We start from the raw sequence: 20,901 nt of genomic DNA, 5'->3' as shown, positions 1-20,901 counted from the left end.
TAATCTATATATAATCACATCCGTGTCCATTTCCACACGTAAAAACTGAACTGCAACGTCTCTCGTGAAGTGGCAAATGAAATCCTCGATTGAGAATTCGAGATGTACATGAACAATGTACTACAGTACAAAAGTCGCCAAAAAAATGAGTAGTACATGTAGTATGATTTATAGAGTTGCTGCGGAGCAGGTGGAGCGGCCGTCGGCGGCGAGGGTGTTGTCCCGCCACGGCGATCTCCTCCTGAGGTACAGCACGCACTGGGAGTCGTGGCGGTACGTGAGCCGGACCATGCTCCCAACCACGCGGTACCGAGACCGCGACCGCACCGCGATGGTGACCGGCACGCCCTTGCCGGACTCGAGCAGGTCCTGCATGCCGCGCCCCGCCGCGTACATCGGCTTCTCCTGCGCCGCCACGAAGAGCCTCACCGTCGTAGCGCCCCGCGGCCCGACGACGACGTGCGGCCCCTCTCCCTGCGTCGATCACGCAAGGTGATAAGCAAACTACTAGGCGGGCCGGCGTGCCGCTGCAATGCACGTGTACATGGCGATGTATGCGTACCTGCTGTGAGGCTGCGAAGGTGAAGTGGCCAAAGGACATGTCGAGCAGCAGCGGGAGGAGGTGCAGGCTGAAGACCTTGGAGTGGTTCTCCACGGCCATCTCCACGGAGCAGTTGCAGTTGAGGAAGCTGGTGATCACGCCGGAGCCGTCCAGCCCTTCCCCGAGGCTGAACCGCTCCACCTTGCCGACCTTGAAGGAGACGCCGGGGTGCGCGGGCCTTGTGACGACGACGAAGACGAGCAGCGCGATCGCCATGCTGACGGCCACCCTCCACGCCACCTGGAACGCGATGCAGCAGCATGGCGCCTCCGGGTCCAGCTTCACGTACCTCCACGCCCCGCTCCTCTGGTCGGCGCCGACGCCGTCGTCGTCGTCGGACCGCCCGGAGACCACCCTCAGCACCTGCCGCGCCCCCCTGCTGCCGCCGCCGCCGCTGGGTTTCTTGTCGGTGAGGAAGGAGTTGTTGGAGCCGCGAGAGGAGGAGTAGCGGGACAGGGCGAGGCGGGAGGCCTCCTGGTCGTGCTCGTGGCGGCCGGCGCCGGCGTCGTCGCTACGGCGCGGGGCGGCGAAGGCGGTCTCCGGGAACGGCGAGAGGATGAGCGCCGTGGACTCGGACGCCGGGTGGCTGAGGGTGTGCGACGCCGCGGAGGGGCTCTGCACGTAGTAGGCGCACGGGGACGGGTGGAAGAGCGGCACGTCCTGCTCCTCCGCGCCGACGGCTGGTGCCATGACGACGTTCTCGATCGATCACAGCTTCCTCCTTTTAGTTCACCTAGGAACAATTTTAATCCTGCAGAATTCGGTTGCTCTGCTGCCTGTCGAACTGTGAATCTGTGGCCGTTTATGTAGGAGCAAAAGGGGTCGAGGTTTGGGCTCTCCGACGGCACGCGAAATGATAGTCCGCAGCGGGTTGCGGCTAACTTTCGCGGGAAAATGGGGAAATAAAGGGAGAAGAAAGGCTAGTACTACAGTACGAGATTACAAACTGGCTTGACAGGCAGGATTTCATCAAGTGCCGGGGTTGGCATTATGACAAATGTCCATCATGGTTAGCACTTCGTAGCTTGCTATGGCAGTGAGTGAGTGAGAGTGTGAGTCGGGCCAGGGTGATGAGTACACGAGCCGCAGTTTGTGTATGCATGCATGGATGGATTAATAATTCAATGGCAGCCAAGCTAGTCTCCCACTTCAAATTAAGTAGTGAGCCTAAACACTCTTATATTTCTTCACACTTCACAGAGCTAGTACTAGTAGAAGAAAGCGATGGCGCTCTGAACATCTTGGGCTGATTAAGGTTGAGCCGATGCACTCGGGTCTGAACATCTTGGCAGAAGCCAAAAGGTACTCTGAGCATACATGCAGTGTCATGTTTCACTAGGGTGATGGTACGATGACAGGACGAGATTATAATAATTATAAGATGTTGTAGACTTTCGGTAAGCACATGGCAATTATCAAATACAAGATCCCCGTGCGCCACGCCATTATTATGTATCATCATGGACCGCAACTATGCTACATGTGCTCTGTTTTACCGGCTAGGTGTGACTTAGCTTGCAAGATAGATGCAACGGCTACTCAATACTCATGCGCCTTTTTTAGAATGGTGAAGTACTGAAAATGAACCTCCCACTAATAGAAAAAGGGGATTTCGTTCGGGTCTGGCCAACCCATTAGTTCCGGTCCTTTCACGAATCGGGACCAATGAATGTATTCGTCCCGGTTCGTGAGGCCAGGGGACCGGCCGGGGCCTCGTGGGCATTGGTCCCGGTTCGTATGGACTCATTTGTCCCGGTTCCAGGCACGAACCAGGACCAATGGTCCTCGCTTCTGACCCATAAATATTGGTCCCGGTTCTTGGCTCGAACCGGGACAGAAGGCTGGGCTTTAGTCCCAGTTTCAGACATGAACCGGGACAAATGAGTTGCCTATATATACCCCGTCGCTGCAGCAGAGCACTCCATAGTGCTCTGTTTTTTCTGGCCGACGAGGAGAGGGCATTTGGGTGCTCTAGCTCACCTCCTATGCACATGAGGTGTTCGATGAAATGCCCAAGCCACGCTAGTTAAGCTTTCTCCTCTCGAAGCTCGACCTCCAAACTCCATTTTCCCTGAGATTTGTCTAGGTTTAGCGGTCCATCACGTCTCGTCCCCGTCTTCACCGCCGTCGATCGCCCGCGCCGATCTCGTCGCCTGCACCACTGTGGTGAGCCTCTTATCTTCTTCTGAAAGAAAAAAAATTCTTACTTTAGATAGATACTTGTCTAATTTTCTTACTTTTATTATTGCTTGTGCTTATATAGTGCGATGGTTTTGGTATCCGCCCCCGTCGGCCCTCGTCCTGGCTATGATTTGGATGTGGTATATATTATCTTTTATAACTATTTGGTTCATTTATTGTTTATGACAATTATGCCCATCAAGTTGACATAGATTTTTATTTATGTAGGAGGTAGTTGAACCAGAAATTCCAACCGACCCTATTGTCGAGAGGTTAAATTTAGTTGAAGAAGAAAACAATTACTTGAAGGAAAAAAAATTGAGGAGGAGAAGATGATATTGGAGTTGCATGTTGCGGATGTCGTCGATGATCACAAGATCAAGATGGATGCAATGCGGTTGAAGATTAGAAAATATGCCATTCATACCGAGGCTTGGTATCATTATGCTGTTGGATCAATTTTTACCTTGGTTGTGATTATGACCGCATTTATTGTTGCATTGAAAGGTTTTACATAGTTTCAATGTATGGTTTAACTAGATGCTCTAGAGAGCTATATGTTGTTCAATGAGAACTATGTATGTACTTTGTTTTTAATGTGATGATAAACTTCTATTAATTTGGTCACTTATCTATCCATGAGAGCTATATGTACTAAATTGATGATGTAGCTTTGAATGGTGCATTTTATACATGAAGTGCATCCAGTTTTTGCCGTAAGCCTCTCTACTTTCTTGCACATGCTATGTGGGTGAAATGATGATACCATGCCAACTTTCAACCTTTTCAGAGTTCATTTATAGTGCTTTTCAATTTCAGGGTCTTATAACTCAAAATAATCAGTAAATGCATGAAAAATAAGAAATGAAGTCAGAAAGGGCTGAAAATTGATGATGTGGCTTTGAATGGTACATTTTGAACACAGAAAAAGTATGGAGTTCAAATAAGTTCAAAGAAATGAAATCCCTTTGTAACAGACGAGTTTCCGTATGAAACCCTGATACTTCGAAAGAGATTGTCCGTTTTGTACACGAAGTGCATCCAGTTTTTGCCGTAAGCCTCTCTACTTTCTTGCACATGCTATGTGGGTGAAATGATGATACCATGCCAACTTTCAACCTTTTCAGAGTTCATTTGTAGTGCTTTTCAATTTCAGGGTCTTATAGCTCAAAATAATCAGTAAATGCATGAAAAATAACAAATGAAGTCAGAAAGGGTTGAAAATTGATGATGTGGCTTTGAATGGTGCATTTTGAACACAGAAAAAGTATGGAGTTCAAATAAGTTTAAAAAAATTAAATCCCTTTATAACAGACGAGTTTCCGTATGAAACCCTGATACTTCGAAAGAGATTGCCCGTTTTGTACACGAAGTGCATCCAGTTTTTGCCGTAAGCCTCTCTACTTTCTTGCACATGCTATGTGGGTGAAATGATGATACCATGCCAACTTTCAACCTTTTCAGAGTTCATTTGTAGTGCTTTTCAATTTCAGGGTCTTATAGCTCAAAATAATCAGTAAATGCATGAAAAATAACAAATGAAGTCAGAAATGGTTGAAAATTGATGATGTGGCTTTGAATGGTGCATTTTGAACACAGAAAAAGTACGGAGTTCAAATAAGTTCAAAAAAATGAAATCCCTTTGTAACAGACGAGTTTCCGTATGAAACCCTGATACTTCGAAAGAGATTGTCCGTTTTGTACATGAAGTGCATCCAGTTTTTGCCGTAAGCCTCTCTACTTTCTTGAACATGCTATGTGGGTGAAATTATGATACCATGCCAACTTTCAACCTTTTCAGAGTTCATTTGTAGTGCTTTTCAATTTCAGGATCTTATAGCTCAAAATAATCAGTAAATGCATGAAAAATAAGAAATGAAGTCAGAAAGGGTTGAAAATTGATGATGTGGCTTTGAATGGTGCATTTTGAACACAGAAAAAGTATGGAGTTCAAATAAGTTCAAAAAATGAAATCCCTTTGTAACACACGAGTTTCCGTATGAAACCCTGATACTTCGAAAGAGATTGTCCATTTTGTACACGAAGTGCATCCAGTTTTTGCCGTAAGCCTCTCTACTTTCTCGCACATGCTATGTGGGTGAAATGATGATACCAGCCAACTTTCAACCTTTTCAGAGTTTATTTGTAGTGCTTTTCAATTTCAGGGTCTTATAGCTTAAAATAATCAGTAAATGTATGAAAAATAACAAATGAAGTCAGAAAGGGTTGAAAATTGATGATGTGGCTTTGAATGGTGCATTTTGAACATAGAAAAAGTATGGAGTTCAAATAAGTTCAAAAAAATGAAATCCTTTTGTAACAGACGAGTTTCCATATGAAACTCTCATACTTCGAAAGAGATTATCCGTTTTGTACACGAAGTGCATCCAGTTTTTACTGTAACCCTCTCTACTTTCTTGCACATGCTATGTGGATGAAATGATGATACCATGCGAAAAGAAAATTAACTAAAAAGCTTTTATAAAACTCTAATAGCAAAAGGAATGAACTAAAAAGATTTTATAAACCTGTAGTATTTTTTAAACTAAAATTATATAAAATTGATGCCACTGAAATTATCAAAGTATTTTCTGTTCAAAACATGAAAAGCAGAAAGAAACAAAATAAACTTTAATAAAAAGTAGAAACAAAATTAAATAAATTATAATTTAATAAAATAAATAAGTAGAAACAAAATAAAATAAAATAAACTTTAATAAAATAAATAAGTAGAAAAAAATAAAACAAATTAAAATTTAATACAATAAATAAGTAGAAACAAAATAAAATAAAATAAACTTTATAAAATAAAGAAGTAGAAACAAAATAAACTTTATAAAAGTAAAATAAATAAACTTTAATAAAATAAATAAACTTTAATAAAATAAATTAAAATAACAACAATAAGGTTTTTTGTTGTAAGTAGAAACAAAATAAAATAAATAAAGCAACAAAAAAGTACCAACTACTGGGCCACCACGGCGTGAATACGACTAGAAACCCTGCCATGGGCCAGGATTCAGGCCCGCAGAAGGCCCAATAGGACCATCAGGCATAGCAGTGACAATTAGGCTCGTAAGCCTGCAATAGAGATGAGCTCGAGAGGGGTGCGGCAGTGGGGCTTATAAACCACTCCGCGCCCCTCTCAACTAGCGAGGTGGGACTAAAGTTTTGGCCACGGGAAGCACGAGGCCTTTGGTCCCGGTTGGTGGCACCAACTGGTACCAAAGGGCACCAACCGGTACGAAAGCCCCCCTTTGGTACCGGTTGGTGCCACCAACCGGGACCAAAGGCCTCCGCTTCCCGTCCTTTGGGTTGCTGAAAAGAGACCTTTGGTCCCGGTTGGTGGCACCAACCGGGACTAAAGGGGGCATTGGTCCCGGTTGGTGCCACGAACCGGTACCAATGCTTCATGTATATAAGAAACCACTTAGCAGTTTCTGCAAAAATCACTTCTTCTCCGCCCCGACGCCCCCACTCTGCTCCTCGTCGCCGTCGCCGCCGATCCCTGCCCCGACGTCGTCAGGCTGCTCCACCTCGCCGTCACCGTCGAGCCCTGCCCTGACGCCGTCAGGTTGCTCCACCACGTCATCGCTGACACCGTCGGGCTGCTCCACCTCGCCGTCCCGCCGCTGTCGCCATTGCCCTCTGCCCCGACGTCGCCGCCACTCCCCGCGCCCCTGCTTGCTCTGACGCCGCCCGCCGCGCGCCCCTGCTCGCCCCGACGCCACCCTCTGTGAGCACCCCTGCCGGCCCCGCCGTCGCCGTGCTTTTTTTAACATGTTTTTACATGTTTTTAGATTTTCATATATGTATGTATGTATTTTTTAGATATATGTATTTTTTGATGTATGTTCATATATGTATGTATGTATTTTTACATGTTTTTTGTATGTATGTATTTTTTTCAATTGTAATATGCATGATGTTTTAAAAATACATTAATTTTAGTACATTAATGTTCCCCGATTTAGTACATTAATTTTAGGTTAGTTTCATTTTTAGAAAAGTTTTATATATTTAGGAAGAAGGAAGAGAAGGAAGAAGGAAGAAGAAGAAGAAAAAGTTTTATATATGCAAAAGTTACATTTTTAGAAAAGTTTTATATATCTAGCTAGGAAAGGAAGAAGAAGAAAAAGAATGAGAGGAAAAAGGAAAATAAGAAGAGGAAGAAAGAAGAAAAAGAAGAGAGGAAGAAGAGGAGAAATAAATAAGAAGAGGAAAAAAGAAGAAAAAGAAGAGGAGAAGAAGACTCTTCTTCTCCTCTATTCCTTTCTTCTTCTCCTCTTCTTTTTATTTTTTTCTTTGTTGTTGATATACCCCGTCCCGATAACTTCGTTTAGTTTTAGGATTATTTTAGTTTATGTTTAGTTTATGATGAAGGAAAAGAAAAAGGAGAAGAAGAAGAGAGAAAAGAAGAGGAGAAAAAAATAAGAAGAGGAAAGGGGGGGTGGGGAGGAGAAGAATAAGGGAATAGAGGAGAAGAAGAGAAAATAGAAATTTTTCCATTTTCTCTTCTTCTCCTCTATTCCTTTCTTATTCTCCTCTTTTTCTTCTTCTTTTTTCTTCTTCGATCTTCTCCTTTATTCCTTTCTTCTTCTCCTCTTTTTATTTCTTCTTCGTCTTCTTATTTTTTATCGGGTATGTCGTTGTCGATATACCCCATCCCCGATAACTTCGACATGAGGGGGGGAGGGGTCGCTGAGGGTTTGAGGGGCGAGGGGCGGGAACTAACTAGGGTAGAGGGTCGAGGGTCACCGAGGGGTCGAGGGTCGCCGAGGGTTCGAGGGTCGAGGGGTCGTCGTATGTTGCCGTTGTCAATATACCCCCTCTCGACCGTGATAACTTATACCACGGGAGCACCCCCCGGCCCTCTCGCTCGACCAAAACTCTCGAGGACACCCAAACCCTAGAAAAAAACGATGTCGGTCTCCTACCCCCTCCCGCTGCGCCCCTACCCGATCGACAAACTCTCTTGAGGCCACCCAAATTACCAAGTTAAAAGAGCGTTGTCGTCGAGGCCACCCCAAACCCTAGAGAAGCGTCGAGGCCAGGCCACTAATATGATTCCTTATTGTGCTTAGCTAGCTAGTTCAACGTTTGCCACTAATATATCCATCTGTCATGTTTGAATAATAATTGTCATGTTGTAAATATTTGCAGAAACTATGGATCTGCACCCCCGAGACGAAGCACAAGAAGCGGTGTTGGGGGAGATAATTGCACACGGAAGTGATGCCGTCTTGTCGTTTCTCAATGTCACATGCACCGATGGTCTGGAATCATGGAATGAAGAAGCAGGCTACGACGATGATGATCAAACAATGGAGGAGGAAGGACACCGTGATGACGGCTCTGGTGACCGAATGGAGGGGGAAGGACACCGTGATGACGGCTCCGGTGACCGAACGGAGGGGGAAGGACACCATGATGACGACTCCGGTGACCGAACGGAGTCCGGCTAGGTATATATATATTAATTAATTAAGCATGTGCTGACTATAGCTAATTAATGCATTTTGGTATGTACAAATATTAACTCTCCTTTTCTTCTTCTTTTCTAGCCCTCCGGATCGAGCAACACTTCGATAACGAGACGAGGCCCGAAGAGAAAATTGCGCACGGATGAAAGGTACACGATCGTCGAAATTGATCGCGCTGGCTGTCACAGCCATAGCTTCAGCCTTGTTGTGGTCTAGTCTTGGTTGTTGCATCATGTTTAAATTTTCTTAAACCTGAAATGGGGATGTCCAAACCCTAGCACCAAATGAAATGCAACTAGGATCAAAATAAAAATATTTTCAATGAACCCAAAATGCCCTTAATAAATGCCCATCATTTTTGAATTGGCCCAGAACCTCTTCCAAAAATGATGCACATATTTCTAGGCCATTCTGGATTTTGAATTAACTCATATTCTATTTGATTGGGGCATTTAAATACTATAAATATTTTTAAATGCTCCAACAATTTTTGGAATTAGTTGAGGGCCTCTCGAATAATTCACTTAGTGCCCATAACTATTTTCAGAATTTTTAAAAGTGATTTGGTTTGAAAACCAAATTTAAACAAATTTGCATAAATAGAAAAACAGAACAAAAATAGAAATAAAAGAGAGAGAGACTCACCTGGGCACTTACCTGGCGCTCTAGCCCACCTAGCGGCCCATCTGAGCTGGCCGGCCCAGCCCACCTCCTCCACTCTGTCGTCTTCCTCCCCCTCACCCCGAAGCAGCTCGGTGGCGAGCGCTGACGCCGCCCTGGCCACCTCCTGCTTGCCACCGAGGCGCCCCCGACGCGTCTGGAGACGCCCCGCAGCCCCCTCCGTCTCTCTCCTCGCTCTCTGCTCTCTGTCGACCTCTTTCCCCTCCTCTGCTTCCTCTTCTTAGCGCGCCCGAGAGCGCCGCCGTGGACCACCGCAGCCACCGCCTCCCCCTCGCCTCTCCGACTAGTCCACGAGCACCGACGTCTACCCCTAAGCCGTCCCCGCCGGTCCATGCGACCGGAAGGCCTCGGAGCACCGCCACCGACCTCTTCTTCATCGTCGGCCGCCGCGGATCTCCATCGACGACTCGCCGCCGTCCGAGCTGCCCCGAGCACGCTGGCCATCCCTACGGCACCGCAGTGATCCCCTGAGCATTTCCCCCCTCTCCCCGCGGTCAACCCCTTCCTCTAGCCGCCTCCTCCACCGGAGCCGAGACGCTCCGCCGCACGAGCTCGACGCCAGCGTCCTTCCGGTGACCTTTTGGTCCCGTGCATATGTCCGTTGGCCTCGTGCGCACGCGAGGAACACATAGGTGCTAACTTCTAGCTTCTCCGCGCGCTGCGTCGTCAGTTTCGTCGATGTCCGAGCTCCGGCGGCCGCCCAGCTCGTTGCCGTCGCTGCCACCAACCACCCCAGCTCGCCCCGCGTGCTCCACTAGATGCGCCTCACCGCAACGCGTCCGTAGAGCCCAGCCACGCAAGCTCCCATCGCCGGAGATGGCCGGACAAGGAGCGCCGCCGCGTTCTGTTAGCGCCGGCGGTTAAACGCCGGTTAGGTGACGTGGCAGGTTAGTTTAGCCACTAACCCCGCGGTTAGCTTAACCCATGTGCCACTGACGGATGGGCCCCACGCCATAATTAATCCCTGGCATTTATTCCCTGTTTAACTTAGACTAATCCACTGGGCCCACATGTCAGGTTGACTTTGCTGACGTGGCCGTTGACCGGACCCACCTGTCGTTGACCCTGGGCAGCATTGTGTCACTGACTAGTGGACCCCACTGGTCAGGTTTGACCAGGACCCATCTAGTTGACCTACTGACATCACCTTGATGTAGTGCTGACGCAGTTAAGCTTTTTCTGGAATTAAAATAAATCAGAAAATAATTAGAAATTCCAGAAAATAGTATAAACTTCAAAAATTCATATAAATTCAACCGTAACTCACAATGAAATAATTTATATATGAAAAATGATCAGAAAAATCCAATCTATCCATCTGTACCATTTTCATGCATGTTAGAACAACTTATAGCTGCTGTTTAGGACAAATCATATGAAGGGCATTTAAAACATCACATATGGAGTTTGAATTTGAATCTTTGATTCAAACCAACTCCATTTAACCTGTTGCTAGTTGCATGAGCTCAAATCACAGCATATTGCCATGTCACATTCATGCATCATATTGTTGCATTGCATTGATTGTGTTCCTTCTCTGTTTGCCGGTGTTGTTCCCTCTCGATAGATGTGCTCCGACGATGAGTTCGATGACACCGATGAAGAGCTATATTATATTCAGAAGTGCCAGGCAAGCAAACCCCCCTGTTCATTCCGATACAATCCCACTCTCTCGCTCCTGCTCTCTTTTACTGCATTAGGACAACAACGATTCAACTGTTACATGATGCGGTAGTTGAACCCTTTTCCTCTGCATGACCTGTCATTGCCACAGTAAATAGATGAAACCCACTAGCATGAGTAGGTTTTGTTTGAGCCCTGATGTGCCTACTCATTCATGCTTGTTTGTCATGCCTGCTATTGCTTAGAGTTGTGTCAGGTCTGATTCATCGGGGCTGAATTGGAAAGTTGTGAACATGTCCTACTGTTGAGAGCTAAGTGTGTGAACACGATTTGGGAAAGGTAGCGGTGAGAGGCCATGTAGGAGTACATGGTGGGTTGTCTCATTGCAGCCGTTCTCAGGAACTGAGTTCTGTGTTTGTGATCCATGAACAGTTACTACCACACATTGGGTTCCGGTAACTCGGCCCCTCTCGGCTTATTAATCAACTCGATCTCTGCCCAGGAGTTGCAACTAGTTTCTAGTGTTTGTAGGTAGTGTTAGTAGTCTACCAAGTGGCACCTGGTATAGGTGGGCTTGGGACAGACTAGGCACAGTGGCACGGTGTACCAAGTGGCACCCGGATGGTGGGCTTGGGAACCCTGCACACATCGTTTGGGGCCGTGAGCGACACCCCGACCGGATCTCCTTGCGGATGGAACCCGAATAGGCGATAAACCTGGACGAGTGACTTGTGTGATTAGTCAGGTCGTGGCCGACTCCCTCACCAGTCTTCCGCTTGAAGGTTGCTGAGATACACGATGTGTACATGGTGGTAAGTGGCGAGAGCGTGTGTGAAGAAGTACACCCCTGCAGGGTTATCATTATCTATTCGAATAGCCGGATTCCTCAGAGATGGAAACTTGGCCCCCTTGCATAGTTCATAGACAAGTGAAAGTGGGTACTCTAAAATGCGCAAGATAAGCGTGAGTGCTATGGATGGCGTTCTCGTACGGAGACTGGAGCGGATCCATAGTGGTGTATTGATATGGTGAATATGTGGACTCATGTGCGCCACCTCAAAAGAGTTACTTGCAGTCGTAGTTCAGGATAGCCACCGGGTCAAAGCTGGCTTGCTGCAGTTAAACTCCACCACCCCTTTGTTGATACTGATGCATATGTAGCTAGTTCTGATGTATGTCTTGCTGGGTACATTTGTACTCACGTTTGCCAATTTTATGTTTTGCAGAGAGACGTCAGTCTCGCTAGTTGTTCTATGTGGACTTCGACATTTAGCTTGATACCTCAGGTACGATCTTGTGCCCTCGACGAGATCTTGTAGATAGCCAGGCTTCTCAGCCTTCTTCAGTTGTAGTTGTCTGTACTCAGACAAGTTAAGCTTCCACATGTGCTTGTTGCTTGTATGCTCTGTATGTTGGGTCATGAGACCCATGTTTGTAATATCTCGCTCCTCGGAGCCTAATGAATAAATACCTTGAGTCGTAAAGTTATGTTGTGATGCCATGTTGTATTTACACATATCGAGCATATTGTGTGTATGATTGAAATGCTTGGTATGTGTGGGATCCGACAACCTAGTTGTTCATCCTTGGTAGCCTCTCTTATGGGGAAATGTAGTCTTGTGCTTCCATGAGCCATAGTAGTCCGCTACAGCCCGGTTCACCGGAGTCCTGCTAGCCCAGCACTACTGCTCCGGAACACTTGACTGGCCGACATGTGATTCACTTCGTTCATGTGTCTGTCCCTTCGGGGAAATGTCATGCGGTGACATCCGGAGTCCTTCCTAGCCTACTACAGCCTGGTTCACCGGAATCCTGTTAGCCCAGTGCTACAGCCCGAATTCGCAAGCTGCTGACCGACATGCTCGATGTTGATTCATGTATGCCTGTCCCCGTAGGTTAGTGCCACTTTGGGTTCATGACTATTCATGTCAGCCCGGGTTCTCTGTCATATGGATGCTAGCGACACTATCATATACGTGAGCCAAAAGGCGGAAACGGTCCCGGGCCATGGTAAGGCGACACCCGTGGGAATACCATGCATGAGGCCGCAAAGTGATATGAGGTGTTATCGGCTAGATCGATGTGACTTGGAATCGGGGTCCTGACATTGGCCAACCGATTGAACCCCTCCGGACCAAGGAAAAATTTAATGCTCAGTGCGGGGTTCTAGTTAGGGACATGATCCCGATCAACATCGAGCAATGGTTGAAGCCTAAGGACAAAGACTCTCAGGTGTCTTATGTCAGCAATAGGCAGAAAGCTGATCTTTGGACCGTGCTGCAGGAAAATTTCACCTTCCCGCCAGAGGAAGATCCGGAAAATCCAGTTAAAAAGCCAATGATCAAGGCTTATGCTCTTAAGAAGATGGATGAGCTATTCAGGAGGTGGAAGAATGAGCTGAAATCATCGTTTGTTGACCAAGACAAGACTCCAGAATTCATCGGCCGATTTGAGAAGATCAAAGATCAGTGGCCCGCATTTGTCACCAAAAAGAAATCTGAGAGAGCAGCGAAGATGTCAGCGACAAACAATAAAAATGCTGCAAAGAAGAAGCATCACCATCTGTGACGCCCCGAGACCGACGCGCCAGGTGTCTTCCAGTTATTCGTTGTCGTTGCCATGTCATTCTCTTGCGTGTTGCATCTTGTCATGTCATCAAGTGCATTGCATCATCATGTTTTCGAAACTTGCATCTGTACCGGTCTCCTCGTTCCTTCCGTTGTCCGTTCTGAGTCCAGACACACTCGCACGCGCCCGCGACACGTCCGAATTATTATTTTATAAGTGGCCGGAAAATGTTCTCGGATTGGGTTGAAAGTTGGCGTGCGGTGTTGTTATGTTGTCAGTAGACCGCCTGCCAAGTTTCATCGCATTCGGAGTCCGTTTGACGCCCCAACGGATAACTATAGCGACAGTATAGCCGGTCACACGTCGGACGTTTTCGGTCTCCGAAAACCCTGCCGGGCTGCATCTCTCCCCTCTTCTCTCAGACCAACCCGCTCTCCACAGTCCACCTAGACCCAGCCTACCCCTCTTTGCGCCGTGCATAGATCTCTCGTGCGCGTCCGGAACTTCCCCGGACTCGACCCGGGCAATCGTCACCGTTGGGTCCGGATCATCCTCAAACATCTACTCCCTCCGTTCCGAATTATTTGTCGCAGGTATGGATGTATCTAGATGTATTTTAGTTCTAGATAAATCCATTTCTGCGACAAGTAATTTGGAACGGAGGGAGTACAAAACATCACCGTTTTTGTATTTGGACTCCCTAGCTGTTTTATTCGTGATCGTCCGATTGCGGCCGGAGGGTCCTAATAGCCCCTAACCAAAAATCTAGTGCTATATATATAGACCAACCCCCTAGGCAGCAACCCTAAAACTTAGGAGCCTTGTCCCATCGAGCCGCCGCCAGCCAGTTTCCCCTCGGGATCCATTCCCCACCTACCACAGCCAGATGCCCGATCCAAAAATCCAGCCAGATCGATCCATCCGCAGCTTCCCTGCCTCCTGTGTCCTCCCGTCCCCGAGCACGCAACCGCCGGAGAGCTCCGGTGAGCAACAGACCAGCCGCGACGCCGCCCCGAGCCACTTCCGCGCCATCTCTCGTCGCGCCGACCAGCAGCAAGGAACCAGGCCAGCCCCGCACCGCCCATCTCTCCTTCCTCCTCCCCGCGGCTCTCTCTCTTTTCTCTAATATTCTGTCAATCGTTCCACAGCCATCGCCATGGGAACCAAGCTCCGCGTACATCTCCGCCCTGCGCCAAGTCCCTGTCTCCTCTGCTTCGAGCTCCATCTGACGAGCCGCGACGAAGCCGTCTCCTCCCGAACTGCCATGGCACCCGAGACCTCCTTGCAGCACCTCCTCGCCGACCCGCCCTGGACCCCGCTTGTCTCTGCTGCCGCCGCGCCCGCCTGGATCCGGCTTGGATCCGTCGCCGGCGACCAACTCCGTCCCGTTCCGGCCAGTTTTTTGACAGGTCCCCGTCGAGGACGTCTCACCAAGTCCCTGCCGCTGTTGTAGGACGTCCCCTGTTTTACCTGTTGCCGGAGCCGCCGCCTCCGCCGCTCTTCGCCGCCTCGGCGTCCGCACTGCGCCGCCCCGCGCCTGCTGACCCTACCGCAAGTCCCTAGTGCCGCCTCCTTCTGTTCGAGCGAGGGAGGCGAGTGAAGACTTTTCTGCATCGTGCTGCTCTGCCCGAGCGCTTGCATTGACCAGTCCAGCGCCATCCTGGACGAGTGCCACTCGCCGCGCGAGGCCTTCCTCTGCTTCGCTCGCAGCCCAGATGCCCAGCGCCTCCTCAAGCCCAATGTGAGCAGCCCAGTCTGCCCAGTTTCAGCCCGTTGACGTTTTTTTTTCAGGGTCTGTGAATTTATCTTTTATTTCAGAGAACCCAGTTTTGCAGAGAACCCCCTAGACATCATGCATTTTATAACTCTCCAACCATGCATCAGATTAAAACAAACTTAATATGACTTGCTTAGATTTTCATCTAGTTTAATAATATGCAACTTTCACCCATGTTCAAAATGTTTAAACTGCTGTTTGGTTAAATTTGCTCCTATGCCATGTTAAAATGGTTTATTTCATAACTAAATAACTGTAGCTCCAAATTTAATAAACTTTATATGTAAATGGAGTGGAAAAATGCCTAGTTTAACATGGTGGTACCACTTTGCATGTTTAACAACTATAAAATATTGTTTAGGGCAGAACAATACCAAACCTAATATATGCATATGAGGATTTTTTTCCGGACTCGTTGTTTGTTGTTCCGGCCTCATTTAAACTTGCCTAGATAGGTAGTTTTCATTTGCTTCACCCCTTGCCATGTTAATCAACATTTAATATTGTTGGGTACATAAACGAGATCGAACTAAATAACTTGACGTGGTGTTTCATCAATATGCACCGTTGCATATTGAGCTCCACTTAATTTGTAGGATTGCTTGTGCTCTTTTGCCATGCCATGCTTCTTTAAACCGGACATGCATCATACTTGTTTGTGCATCATGCCATGTTATGTGATGGTTGTTTACTATGTTGTGTGCTTCTTTCCGGTGTTTGCTTCTTCGGGTTGGTTCCGATAACGTCGCGTTTGTGAGGACCCATTCGACTACGTCCATTTATCTTCTTCATGGACTCGTTCTTCTTCCTTGCGGGATTTCAGGCAAGATGACCATACCCTCGAAATCACTTCTATCTTTGCTTGCTAGTTGCTCGCTCTTTTGCTATGCCTATGCTGCGATACCTACCACTTGCTTATCATGCCTCCCATATTGTTAACCCAAGCCTCTAACCCACCTTGTCCTAGCAAACCGTTGTTTGGCTATGTTACCGCCTTGCTCAGCCCCTCTTACAGCGTTGTTATTTGCAGGTGAAGATTGAAGTTTGTTCCCTGTTGGAACATGGAGATGTTGTTCCTTGTTGGAACATGTTTACTTGTTGGGATATCACAATATCTCTTATCTAATTAATGCATCTATATACTTGGTAAAGGCTGGAAGGCTCGGCCTTATGCCTGGTGTTTTGTTCCACTCTTGCCGCCCTAGTTTCCGTCATATCGGTGTTATGTTCCCAGATTTTGCGTTCCTTACACGGTTGGGTTATAATGGGAACCCCTTGACAGTTCGCTTTCAATAAAACTCCTCCAGCAAGGCCCAACCTTGGTTTTACCATTCGCCACCTAGCCTTTTTCCCTTGGGTTAGGCCAGCCCAAGGGTCATCTTTATTTTAACCCCCCCGGGCCAGTGCTTGTCTATGTGTTGGTCCGAAACAGAGCCACTTGCGGTGCCACCTCGAGGAAACTTGAGGGCTGGTTTTAGCTGTACGTAGTGTTCATCCGGTGTTGCCCTGAGAACGAGATATGTGCAGCTCCCATCAGGATGTCGGCGCATCGGGCGGTCTTGCTGGACTTGTTTTACCATTGTCGAGGATGTCTTGTAACCGGGATTCCGAGTCTGATCGGGTCTTCCCGCTAGAAGGAATATCCTTCGTTGACCATGAGAGCTTGTGATGGGCTAAGTTGGGACACCCCTGCAGGGATTTGAACTTTCGAAAGCCGTGTCCGCGGTTATGGGCAGATGGTAATTTGTTAATGTCCGGTTGTTGAAAACCTGAACTTAACTTAATTAAAATACATCAACCGCGTGTGTAACTGTGATGGTCTCTTCTCGGCGGAGTCCAGGAAGTGAACACGGTGTTGGAGTTATGTTTGACATAGGTTGTTCCAGGATCACTTCTTGATCATAGTTGTTCGACCGTGCTTTTTCCTTCTCTTCTCGCTCTCATTTGCGTATATGTTAGCCACCAAATATGCTAGTCGCTTGCTGCAGCTCCACCTCATACCTTTTACCCTTCCTATAAGCTTAAATAGTCTTGATCGCGAGGGTGTGAGATTGCTGAGTCCCCATGACTCACAGAGACTTCCAAAACCAGCTTGCAGGTGCCGTTGAACCGTGCAGATGACGCAACCAAGCTCAAGGAGGAGCTCGATGAAGATCTTGTCCTTTGTGTTGTTTTGTCTAGTTGATCAGTAGTGGAGCCCAGTTGGGGTCGATCGGGGATCTGTGTAGCATTTGGGGTAGTCTTCTTTTATTTTGGTTCCGTAGTCGGACCTTGATTGTATCTGGATGATGTAATGCTTTATTCATGTATTTGTGTGAAGTGGCGATTGTAAGCCAACTATGTATCTTTTCCCTTATTGTATTACATGGGTTGTTTGCGAAGATTACCTCACTTGCGACATTCCTTTCAATGTGGTTATGCCTCTAAGTCGTGCTTCGACACGTGGGAGATATAGCCGCATTGAGGGCGTTACAAGTTGGTAATCAGAGCCTTCCCTGACCTTAGGAGCCCCCTGCTTGATCGAATCATTGGTGTTGTTGAGTCTAGAAAAATGTTTTGAGTCATTTAGGAATTATATATATCGGAGAGTTAGGAATTCTTTTTACTCCTAAGTCCCTTCATCGCTCTGGTAAGGCATCCTGACGTAGAGTTTTGACTCTTCTCTCCTCAAATTTCACTAAAAAAATTTAGGATCACACGGGTATCTTGGAATCGTTCCGATCGATTTGTGACGAGAACATTGTTCTTGGTGCCTCCTGTCATTTAGGGGTTGTGGCAGTGTCCTGGGGAGTTGAGCTCCGAGGTGTTGTCGTCAAAATTTTATCGTTGCAGTTCTGGAATACCTGAGTTTAGTTTTGCCGACATCGAAAATCTCTTTTATGCAGTTGTTGGTGAGATAACCTCGACGCCACCCAGTACTGGGGTGGGAGTTCGGGAGTATTGCCATAACTCGTATAACGAATGCTTTTCGAAGGTTGAGGTAAATGATTTCCTAAGGTTTCTTGGTTATGTGTTGAAGGATGGATACAGTTGGATGTAGGATTTGCTAGTTTTGGGTGAGATATTATGCTTCCCCTGTATCCCCAACACCTGATTGCATAACCAGAAAATTTCGGGAGTTTATAAGTGGGAATTCAAGTAGCTCTTAGGATATTTTTCCGACAGATGTATGATATGAAATTGGGGTTCGATGTCTAGTGGTCCGCCTATCCACAGTTTGTTTTACAGTGGTCTCGTTGTGTCTTAAAGAGTCCTTGGCTATGCCGACTCGGGGACACTTCGTATGTCATGTGCACTGCCTTGTACATGATGGTGCTGTACGATCGAGCCCGTGTAGGCCCCACCACGAAAACTTCAGACGAAATCTCCATCATATGTTTGTTCCGGCTTATTCTGCAAGCCAATCCTTTGTTTTTGTTTGGAGTTGTGGTATTCGAGTTGCTTCAATGTCAAGTGTTGATTCCATACCTTCCCCAAATGGTGTTCTCATACTCCGATGTGAATACTAATCCTTCTCGATAATCGAGATTGTTATGCCAGTCTTGTTCTACCAGTGTGTCTCTCTTCAAGTGGATCCGATCACTTCAACATTTGCAAGATCAATTATCAGTTCTTCTCAATGTTGTTTGTTTCATCCATCTCCAAGTTTCCTTTGTTTTTCCCGCCCTCCCTCCCTTGTTTTTCTTCAAGGACTCAGATTTCTTAATCGAGTATCCATCTTATTGATGTGAAGCCTCTCCATTCTTTTCCTTCAATGTTCTTATCCAGTGATTCTCATGAAGATACTAACGGAGCTTCTAGATCATCATTCTTCGTTTCTTTTATCTTCTCCGGTGGTTTCAAGTCAAGCTTTGTTGATCTTACCCCTTTCCTCATTTCAATGCCTTCTCATACCGATGCACCTCATAATAATTCACTTCTCACCATTCATTTGTTCCGGCGTGCTCAAGCTTTCTCAAAAGGCTCATCTTGTCATTCAAGATCCGTTCAACCTATTTTGAGGTTGTTATCTCATTCCAGCCATTTAATTCAACCGGTGCATTCTCTCTTTTAAATTGTTCTACGGTGTATCTTTTGAGTGGGCCCTAACCCATAGGTCTTTTCCCCAGGATCTTACCTAACTCTTCTAATTTCCAGAGTTATTCTCATATTCATCTCAAAGTTTGACGTAAGAATGATTTATCATCAGTCAAATGCCTTTCTCCAAGATCGGTTAAATTCTTTTCATTGTTGGCTCAACCTTTTCCATTCTTAATTCCGGAGTGCCTCAACAATTCTTGGTGGTGTTTCTCATCGTCATTCTCGGATTTTGAAGATCGAAGAAGAGTTTTTCCTCCATATCCTATCCATTCTCTCAGAGATTCGTGATTCTAGTTTGAGGCCATCCTCTCATAATTGTTTTTGATTGTGGAAATTCTTTTCATCCTTCCGGAGCAATTCAAGAGTCTTTTCTGTTTGATTCTCCGAAGCCCATCATTTCAGAAGATTTATTCATTCTCAGCTTTCAGCTATCATTCTCCAAATCTTACCGGTGCATCATTCAAGTATTCTCTTATCAGCTCGTGATCGCTTCGTTCTCATGTATGTAAATTCTCTCAAGCTTCTTCGTTCATTTTCTAATTCTTCCCGGTGTTGTCCTTATCTTTTCCTTAGTCATTTTAATTCTTACGTTGGTTCGTTCAAGACTTCTCTTCCTTCGTTATCATATCAATTTATTCGTTGTTTCAACCCTACCGGTGGTTCGTCGAAGACCTTCTCAAGTTACGCTATATCTATCTTAATCCTTTCTATGAGAATAAGTAGTATGCCAAATCCATTGCTTGTCATCAATTTAAATTGGTGAAGGATAAGCATAATGTAATTCTTATTCTTATTTCATCGAGTAAATTCAATTATTCCGGAGGTTCTTCAAATTCTCTATTTCAATTGTTTCATCTTTCTTTTCCGGAGTTCCGAGGTTTTCCGTTTTATCATCACCACAAAGATCCATCTAAATCATTACAAGGCTTCACCTTGTGTTTTCAACTTCTATTTCTTTTTATCATCATTTTGTTCCCGGAGTTCTTCATGGAGGCTACATGGTGTTTCGTCAAGGATTCTTTTCATTCTTCAATTGTTCTTCAAGTTTTCTCCCAAAGCGATGATCCGCCAAGCTATAATTCAAGTATTCTTCATCTTGCATTTCGAAGTGCAATTCGTTATATCTCATCTTTTGAGGTGGTGTTATGCCATTGATGATAATTTCCCTTCGTGTTTCGTGATGCACAAGTTTTTCAAGAGTGACATATCTAAATCCATTTTTTTCTCTTCGCTCAAGACATCTTTTCAACCAATCAATCTCTTCATTGGAGTTATATTGGGTTATATTTCACCTAAAGTTTTCCCTAAGGATTGTTGATATTTATGGTGTTTATAAATGACCCAAGTTCTTCATTTATCCTTCCGGTGAAATAACTTTCTCGTCTCCTTGTTCATATCAATCCAATTCTTCTTCCCGTGAGTGGCAGGTTGTCACCTCATAATTTGAGATGTATTCCATAAGACCATATCAAGATTATTCTTTTCGTTGTTGGTTTTCCAACAACTCCATTCTAGCATTTGTTGTAAGCGTGCTCTCTCAAGATTGTGTTTCCCTTTGTTCATTCCATTCCATTCTTACTTTTGTTCCAGAGGCATTGTGATGTTGCTCTCTTCAACCCATCTTCTTGTTTTGTCAGGATCATGTTCTTTTCGTGCTTATCCATTTAACCAGAGTGTCATGCCCTCTTTTCAAGTTCTCCCCATTATGTCAAGTTTTGGCTCCCTTCTCAACCGGAGTGCCGTCTGAAATCGTTCTTACCCTGTGTGTCATTCTTTCAATAATTCCGGAGGTAGTGTGTTGTTGATTTCATCAAGAATCCTTTCATCTTGTCAAGTTCTTGTTAATTCCTTCCATTTTCAGTCCGAGTGCTGTCCAAATTATATCAGTCTTATTCCTTCTCTATCGG

The 20,901-nt window shown here is 46.1% G+C and overlaps 1 protein-coding gene across 1 annotated transcript; it reads right to left on the bottom strand.

Moving 5' to 3' along the window:
- Window positions 1-19: 19 nt before the first annotated feature.
- On the bottom strand, window positions 20-1,434 carry LOC125552343. Its single transcript, XM_048715849.1, has 2 exons — window positions 563-1,434; window positions 20-474 (listed from the first exon to the last, which is right to left on the bottom strand). Exons 1-2 carry the CDS (start codon window positions 1,289-1,291, stop codon window positions 169-171), a joined length of 1,035 nt encoding a protein of 344 aa, XP_048571806.1. The 5' UTR covers window positions 1,292-1,434; the 3' UTR covers window positions 20-168.
- Window positions 1,435-20,901: the final 19,467 nt, after the last annotated feature.

This window comes from Triticum urartu, chromosome 4 (genome assembly GCF_003073215.2).
Source record: "Triticum urartu cultivar G1812 chromosome 4, Tu2.1, whole genome shotgun sequence".
NCBI lineage: Eukaryota > Viridiplantae > Streptophyta > Magnoliopsida > Poales > Poaceae > Triticum > Triticum urartu.
The sequence above is the reverse complement of the archived record's forward strand: the minus strand, read 5'-3'. Positions and strand labels throughout refer to the sequence as shown.